The sequence below is a fragment of the Vulpes vulpes genome, chromosome 10, assembly GCF_048418805.1.
Source record: "Vulpes vulpes isolate BD-2025 chromosome 10, VulVul3, whole genome shotgun sequence".
NCBI lineage: Eukaryota > Metazoa > Chordata > Mammalia > Carnivora > Canidae > Vulpes > Vulpes vulpes.
In genome coordinates this window covers 45,093,094-45,101,447 of record NC_132789.1, presented here as the reverse complement: position 1 = coordinate 45,101,447, position 8,354 = coordinate 45,093,094, and the positions used below count along the sequence as shown (strand labels likewise).

The following is an 8,354-nucleotide window of genomic DNA, read 5'->3' as shown; positions in this document are numbered from 1 at the left end:
CAGGGGTGTATGGGGCCTAGAGGCAGGGGTGAAGGCCCAGTTGAAGGGGTGAGGGTCCAGATACAGGGGTAAGGGTCCTGATTGCCGGGGTGTGAGACCCAGATGAGAGGTCCAGATGCAGGGGTGTATGGGGACTAGATGCAGGGGTGAGGCCCCAGATGTTGGAGTGAGGGTCCAGATACAAAAATATATGGGGTCCAGATGCAGGAGTGTGAGATCCAGATGCAGGAGTGTGAGATCCAGAGGCAGGGGTGAGGGCCCAAATGCAGGGGTGATGGTCCAGATGAGGGGTGAGGGTCCAGATGCAGGAGTGAGGGTCTAGATGCAAAAGCAAGTTTCCAGATGCAGGGGTATATGGGGCTCAGATGCAAGGGTGTGGGTCCAAATGCAGGAGGGAGGGTCCAGATAGAGGGGTGAGGGTCTACATACAGGGGTATATGGGGTCCAGATGCAGGGGTGTGAGTCAGATACAGGGGTGAGGGTCCAGATACAGGGATAAGGGTCCAGATTGCAGGGGTGTATGGGGCCTAGATGCAGGGGTGAGGCCCCAGATGCAGGGGTGAGGGTCCAGATGCAGGAATATATGGGGTCCAGATGCAGGAGTGTGAGATCCAGATGCAGGGGTGAGGGTCCAGATGCAGGGGTGAGGGCCCAGATGCAGGAGTCCCCTGCCTTAAGGCAGTTCCCTGATATGCCTCCGCCATTGGACAGGGAGGCACCTGCTCTGGACAGGGCCTGTCTCGTCCCACTGAGGCTCCCCATTGAGCCCATCCGGACCCTGCTGTATCTCCACCCCCCTGCATGCCCGCCGGGGCTCTCGGATCCCGCCATTGTGTGGGAGCCCGACACCTAACACAGCACCTGGCGCGCAGCAGGGTCTCAGCAACGATTCTTGAATTTAAACCACGGTTGGTGGAGAGGCCGTTGTGTGCATGCTGGGGTGGGGGTTCCGTGCGCATGCCTGTTTGAGGGAGGGGCGGCTCTCTGCACAACCCTGCACGTACCCCCCGCAGGGGCACGAAGCGTGGACTGGGTTCCAACAGCCGTGGGGGGCGGGGGAGGGGAGTCCCCAAGGCCCCTCGGCGGCCGTGAGGCCCTGTCAGCTGGTCTAGGCTTCTCAGCTGGCCCCGGAGGCCAGGGGTGTGCTCCTGGGGGCCCGGGCTGGCCTCTGCGTCCTGCTCACACTCCCTATCCCTGTGGGTTGACCTGTTCATCCAATAGGTGGGTCCTACCTGTAAGGAGCTCGGCTGAGGTCAAGTGCTCCAGGACAGCCGAGACGATGTGGGAGGTCAAGGCCACGGGGCCCAGAGGGGAGGCCCCTAAGTCCCCTAGAGCGGCAGTCAGGGAAGGCTTCTTGGAGGAGTAGCAGGTGATGAGAACAGCGAGGGGAAGGCACACAGGGCGGCCGTGAATGCTGCCGCCGCACGTGCTGGAGACAGGGGTGGGAGGCCCAGGCACGGCCCCTGGACTCCCAGGGGTTAGGGAAGGAGGAGAAGGCAGGACGGGCCCCCGCTGCCTCCGCACACGGCCGGGGACGAGAGGACGAGCAGGGGCTCTGAGTGGCCCTGCGGTTCTCCCCCCACAGGGTGTGGACTCCAGGCTCCGTGCCCCGGGGAGACCGAGCCTCAAACCCCGAGGCTCCTGGGCCTCCTCGGAGGCAGTGCGGGAGCCACGGCCCAGCCAATGGCGGTGTCAGGGGCAGCTCCTCCTCCGAGGCCGGACACACCCAGGCGGCCCGCGGGACACACCGTCCCTCCCAGCTCCTGTGAGTCGCAGCCCTTGCTGGGTCCAACCGCGGCCGGCCCGCGCTGAGGGCCCTGAGGAGCAGTGCTCGGTAAGGTCCCCTGCGTGCGAGGACCTGGGGCACATGGCAGGGGGACTTCCCCAGTGGGGAGCGGGGGGCGGCCTGGACACTGCCGAGCCCCCGGGCTCTGATGCTGGAGGGACAGAAGGTCCTGCCCCCTGCCCGGCCTCTCCCAACCCCCCCGCCCACCCCCCGCCCGGCCGAGCAGGTGCAGGAGCCAGGGACCGAGTGGGAGAGGGGCTCGCAGGGGTGCCGGGAGGCGGGCACGCCAACAGCTCTCACCGCCCGGGCTTGCTGGGCCTCGCCCCACCACACCCCAGGTGGCTGGGCCAGAGCCTCCAGGGGACCAGGGGCTGGAGCCTCCTGTCAGGCCGCCAGGGGTCCCGCCCACATTGGGCAGGATGGAGCAGACAAGCTGATGACTCATGACCAAGTGGTAGGTGGTGTAGACGGGCCCGCGGAGAGACCGGTGGGAGCAGAGACGCCCCCAGCCTCCTTGCCCGGTGTCCCGCGCTCGGGAGGGGTGGCCCGGAGCAGCTGGGCAAGCGGCCTCCTGCCCCTTTGGGGACCCCGGACGCTCCGCTGCTCCCTGCGCTGCACGTTACTCCCTGGTAAGTTGGGGGCAGAAAACATCACCCCCGTCACGCACGGGCTGCATGGGTGCCTGCGAAGTGCTCAGAACGGCGCCCGGGCGCCACACACACCCCGTGGACGTCGGCCCTAACCCCACGCTGCTCGGCTGGAGCCGGCAGTCAGGACGGCTCCATGAGCCCGTTACACCCACCCCATGAGGGGCGGCGGGGACTCCGGGGGGAGCCCAGCAGGTGTGACCGGCACGCCGGGGCCTCCAGGGACACCCCCATGCCCCCCCTCGACCTGGGAACCAGGCCAAAGCATCCCCAGACAGCACGTGGGGCCGGCTCCAAGCAAACGGAGGTAAATCCTTCGTGGCCGGCTCCCCCCCGTGAAGCCGTGGGTTTCACTTTGCTGTTTTGACACGACTGCTCCACATAATGATTTTTTTTAAAAAAATGGGTTCCGTGCCCAAAGTTCATGCTCTGCTACACGTTCCCCTGGGGGGCACCCTGGGGTAGATGCCTTAGCCTGGCCACGTCCAGGGAGTACTGAGCGTCGCAGACCCGCGGGCACCTCCCTCTCTGGGACGCAGAGCCCTTTCCCTGCTCTCACCGCTCCTGGTGCCAAGCGACGGGGCGGGGTTCCCTGGAACAGCAGTTTGGGAGTCCCCGGAACAGCAGGCTCCGGCAGGAGGGCTGTAGGAGGAGGACAACGTCTCCCCGCCACCCCGCCCACCCCACCCCTACCCTTCATTGCCCCCGGGATCCCGTCACGCTGCCTGGATGCCTCCTGAGTGTTAGACCACATGGGAGTCCGGGGACAAAGTTCCAGCAACTTCCACAGCCCAGTCCCCTCGGCCGAATAAAGGGCAGGAGCGGGTTCCCCTGAGGAGGGGCCGGGAGGAGATGAGTCTTCCCGAGGCTCCAACCCCCCTGAGCACGGGGGAGCGGAGGGGGACCAGCCCCGGGCCCCTGGAGGAAAGGGGGGCTCCCCGGGCCCCTGTTAGGGGATGTGCACCTCGTGGCCCGGGTGAGCCCGGGTCGTTGTGCAGCCGTAGACACCCCCGGCCCACCGTCTCCTCCACCTGTAACCCGGGAACAGTAAGAGAAGCCACCCCGCTGTGCCGCGGGCCTGGAACACGGGTGACCCGCCCGCGCGAGGCGCTCAGGGCCCGCGTGCTACCCACGGGGAAACCTCGATTCTCTCCCAGCAGGAGCGACCCACACCCGGGGCCACGATGAACTGGGGGGTGTTCGAGGGGCTCCTGAGTGGCGTGAACAAGTACTCCACGGCCTTCGGGCGCATCTGGCTGTCCCTGGTCTTCATCTTCCGCGTGCTGGTGTACCTGGTGACGGCCGAGCGCGTGTGGAGCGATGACCACAAGGACTTCGACTGCAACACCCGGCAGCCCGGCTGCACCAATGTCTGCTTCGACCAGTTCTTCCCCGTGTCACACGTGCGCCTCTGGGCACTGCAGCTCATCCTGGTCACCTGCCCGTCGCTGCTCGTGCTCATGCACGTGGCCTACCGCGAGGCTCGGGAGAAGAAGCATCGCCAGGCAGCCGGGGAGGGCAGCGGGCGCCTCTACCTGGACCCCGGCAAGAAGCGGGGCGGGCTCTGGTGGACGTACGTCTGCAGCCTGGTGTGCAAGGCGGGCGTGGACGCCGCCTTCTTGTGCGTGTTTCACTCCTTCTACCCCAAGTACACGCTCCCTCGCGTGGTCAAGTGCCACATCACTCCGTGTCCCAACACGGTGGACTGCTTCATCTCCAAGCCCTCCGAGAAGAACATCTTCACGCTCTTCATGGTGACCACGGCCGTTGTCTGCATCCTGCTCAACCTTGTCGAGCTGGCCTACCTGGTGGGCAAGAGGTGCACCGAGGGCTTGGCACCGAGGACAGCCCGGGCCGAGGGCGCGTGCCGCTGCCCGGACTGCACCGCCTCCTCCCGCGCGGGGCGCGACCTCCTCTCGGGCGACCTCCTCCTACTGGGCTCTGACCCTCAGCCTCCCCTCTCCCCCGACCGCCCCTGGGACCACGTGAAGAAGACCATCCTGTGAGAGCCACCTATGGAGCCCACCTCTTCCGCAGGGGCCGCCCCGGGGAGAGGGGCTGCACCTGCTGCAGCTGTGGGGCCTCGGCAGGTGACCCCCTCCTTGCTGAACCTCAGCTTCCTTCTGTGTAAGATGGGGCAACGCCCGCATCACAGGGAGGCAGCCGTGAGGATGGGCCGGGACCTCCGGGGGGCGGCAGGGACGGGGGTACAAGGTCAAGGCTTAATAAAGGTCAACTCATCCACCTGATTCAAGGTGCCCTTCGGTCCTTCGGCCCCTGTGACCCTTCTCAGGTCACTGGGTCAACCTCTCCGCCCCTGCAAAGGCTGCACCTGACCCACCCAGAGGAGGGGCCTCCCCTCCCAGAAAAGGGCCCCCAGGCCTGGTGGGGGTCCTGCCCCTGCTCATGCTCAGGACAACCCTTCATCTGCAGTTGCAAACTGAGGTCTGAGGGCTTCCTGCAAACGTGACAGGGCTTTGCACGGGGTGGGGTGGGGGGAGCTGGGGACTGCAATGGAAAGTTCGTGAACTTTTGAGTCCAAACACTTGCATCCGCCCCCGGGTTGCACTGGGGAGGCTGTGAAAGGGACTTCAGCTCCTCTCCAAAATGGGTTAATAATACAGAGCCTGGGGGCGGGGGTGGGAAGCCCCGGATGAGCTCACGGGGTGGACAGGGGAAGCCAGCTGTAAAAGGCCACATAAATGTTAATCATTGGTATTAGGAAGTGCTCAATAAATGCTTGTGGGAAACGAAGCAGGGGAGCCCCTCCCTGGCTGCACATTAACCTCCACGCTGCAGCCGCCAGCACGGCCAGCCGGGACGCCGCCCCCACTGGGAAGTACGGGAAAGATGGCTCGGCCCGACAGGCCCCGCGGTGAGGTCCTGCCAACTGGGGCACTTCTGGCTGCCGCCCCACACTCTTCGTCTCCCCCTTCCCCCCTGCCAGGGGCCATGGGTCTCCTGCCCTGAAAGAACCATAATCGGCGCCCCCATCCCCTATGCAGCCCACCAGCGGCCCAAGCTCTGATGCCAGATACGTCCACAGCGGGGTGGGACGTGATCCCCCGTACATCCCGGTGGCCGCATCCCATCGATGCAGAGGACCTCGGAGCCGTGCTTCTGGAGAAGAGGGCAGAGGAGTGGCCTGGGGCCAGAGGGACCTGGGGCAATAGGACAACGGCAAGGGCCGGGGCCACACCCAGGGGTGCTGGGCCGACCTGGGCCCGGGCATCGGGGCAGCAGGTTCTGGGCTCTGCGCTGCCCCCCCCCAGCCCCCACCGGCGCACAGTCTCACCCACAAGCCTGCCAGCCCAGCAGACCAGCCATGCCCATCAGGCTGCAGGGAGGGCGTGGGCCGGGGGAGAAGGGCCCCAGGTGTTTGCTCTGAACATGTGCCCGGGGAAGTCCGCCCGCCTGCCCACCCGCTCACTCTCCCTTGGCTCATTGGCCCAGAAAGCTCCACCCTGCACAGGAGCGAGGAACAAAAGCTGCCCCCGGGAGGCCCTCAGGCAGACAGACAAGCCTGGGACAGAGAGGCGAGGTGCTGCTAGACCCAGGAAAGGTGAGGAGCCATGTGGGCAGCCGGCAGGGGACCGGGCTGGAGGGCAGGGACCCGACGGGCTGAGGATCCCCAGCACCTCGGGCTGCAGGCTGGGGCCCGGGGAGGAGGATCTCTGGAGAAACCCCAAGGGAGCCACCAGCAGGGAAGGGATGCCCTGTGGGACCAAAGGGAGGACAGAGGACTGGAGATGAGACGAGAAAGAGGAGGCCCCAGGAAGGGGGAGTTGCCGTCCAGCCAAGGCCTATCGTGCTCCCAGGGCAGGCCAGGGGCTGGGAGCTGCCGGGTGGGCTGCAGAGCCGCAATCCCTATGCTGACAGCCCAAGCCAGGTGCACAGGCCGCAGAGTCCTGTCCCCGTCCTGCCGGGAAGGACAAAGGAGGGCACTCAGGAAACATCCCAGGGTCACCAGGTCCGTGGAGGCCGAGGTCTGAGCCGGGGCCAGAGCTGGACCTGCTGGTGCTCCAGGTAAGGGAGCGTGGGGGATGGAGCCCAGCGGAACAAGGGGAGACAGAGAAGGAGGGGAGAGGAAGGTCAGTGGTGGGGGCAGGAGGCAGCCACCAGCCGGAGCCTGCCCTGTCCCCTCCCCAGTCCCTCCCTAAAGCCCAAATGGTTGGAATTCCAGAGGAAGCCTCGTGGTCAGGACAGTCTGCACCCCTACAGGGAGGGGTGGGGGGGTGCCAAGCCCCCCACGGTTCCAAACAGCCTGCTCCTGTTGAGGGATGTCCTCATGTCATCGGGGTCGGCCAGAGAGAGGGGCTGATGGGAACGTGCCCCGCACACCCGGCTCCGCTGACACAGCCCCTCACTCCCGCCACTGCTGCCCTTGGCAGCTCAAAGGGGGGCAGTCATCCGGCCCAGACCTTCTGCCCGTATCCAGAGCAGCGGTCGGTCGTGTGACCCGCAGGGCCGAGAGTCGGGGTCAAAGAAGTGGGCGGGAGCAGCCGTATCCATGACTTTGTAGCATAAACAAGGCCCCGGTTTTGGAGCTAGAAGACAGGGGTCAAGGGCAGCTCGGCCACTTCCCGAGGACGGCCATCCCGACCCCCTGATGCCGTCGCCATGAGGACATGGTCACAGGCCCCTTCTTTGACCCCGGGCCCCCCTCTGCAGGCTCCACGCCCCGAGCGGGTGCTCCCAACGGCCGACGGTCCCCGCGAGGGCCCACGGACTCCCCCAGCATGAACTGGGCGTCCCTGCAGGGGCTCCTGAGCGGCGTGAACAAGTACTCCACGGCGCTGGGCCGCATCTGGCTGTCAGTGGTGTTCCTGTTCCGTGTGCTGGTGTACGTGGTGGCGGCCGAGGAGGTGTGGGACGACGAGCAGAAGGACTTCGTGTGCAACACCAGGCAGCCCGGCTGCCCCAACGTCTGCTACGACGAGTTCTTCCCCGTGTCGCACGTGCGCCTCTGGGCGCTGCAGCTCATCCTGGTCACCTGCCCGTCGCTGCTCGTGGTCATGCACGTGGCCTACCGGCAGGAGCGCGAGCGCAAGCACCAGCTGAAGCACGGGCCCGGCGCACCGTCGCTGTACGACAACCCAAGCAAGAAGCGCGGCGGCCTGTGGTGGACCTACCTGCTGAGCCTCATCTTCAAGGCGGCCGTCGACTCGGGCTTCCTGTACATCTTCCACCGCCTGTACCAGGACTATGACATGCCCCGCGTGGTGGCCTGCTCCGAGGCCCCGTGCCCGCACACGGTCGACTGCTACATCTCCCGGCCCACCGAGAAGAAGGTTTTCACCTACTTCATGGTGGCCACGGCCGTCATCTGCATCCTGCTCAACCTCAGCGAGGTCACCTACCTGGTGGGCAAGAGGTGCCTGGAGACCTTCGGTCCGCGGCGCAGGCGGCCCCACCACCGGGACCGCCTGCCCGATACGTGCCCCCCCTATGCCCTCTCCCAGGGAGAGCCCCCCCAGGACGGGAACTCCGTCCTCATGAAGGCGGGGTCAGCCTCGATGGACGCAGGTGGGTTCCCATAGCCTGGAAATGGGTAGCGAGGACCACCAGGCCCGCGGGCTGCTCCCTAAGGCACGGCCAGGCAGTGGCATCTCTTCGGCGGCAGGACAGGTGAGGAAGACAGTGGCAGGGCTCAGGAAGCCCGGCCAGGGGCCAGGGCTGGGGCGCGGCAGGGTGTCTGAGGCCCCAGGGGGAGGGAGGTTGGCGGCTGGTGGGAATTTTGTACCTGGCAGTGGGGTATGTTACAGCCATTAATAAACATGATTTTCCTGGTATTTTGAGGGTCGGGGGTTTCGCAGTGGACCTCAGAACGGAGGCCCCAACCACTCGGTGGGCACCTGACCCTGGAACCTCGGGGCCCAGCTCACGTGTCATAAACACACACACACCCCGCAGCACACAGC

At 66.0% G+C, this 8,354-nt stretch overlaps 2 protein-coding genes across 2 annotated transcripts; both read left to right on the top strand.

Moving 5' to 3' along the window:
• The first annotated feature begins 3,606 nt into the window (after positions 1–3,606).
• Positions 3,607–4,513, top strand: GJB5 (gap junction protein beta 5). The gene has a single exon (XM_025992295.2). It carries the CDS (start codon positions 3,618–3,620, stop codon positions 4,437–4,439), a length of 822 nt encoding a protein of 273 aa, XP_025848080.1. The 5' UTR covers positions 3,607–3,617; the 3' UTR covers positions 4,440–4,513.
• A 1,300-nt stretch (positions 4,514–5,813) lies between these two features.
• GJB4 (gap junction protein beta 4) lies at positions 5,814–8,214 on the top strand. Its single transcript, XM_025992294.2, has 2 exons — positions 5,814–5,995; positions 7,105–8,214. The coding sequence occupies exons 1-2, from the start codon at positions 5,824–5,826 to the stop codon at positions 7,971–7,973; spliced, it is 1,041 nt and encodes a 346-aa protein (XP_025848079.2). The 5' UTR covers positions 5,814–5,823; the 3' UTR covers positions 7,974–8,214.
• The last annotated feature ends 140 nt before the right edge of the window (positions 8,215–8,354 follow it).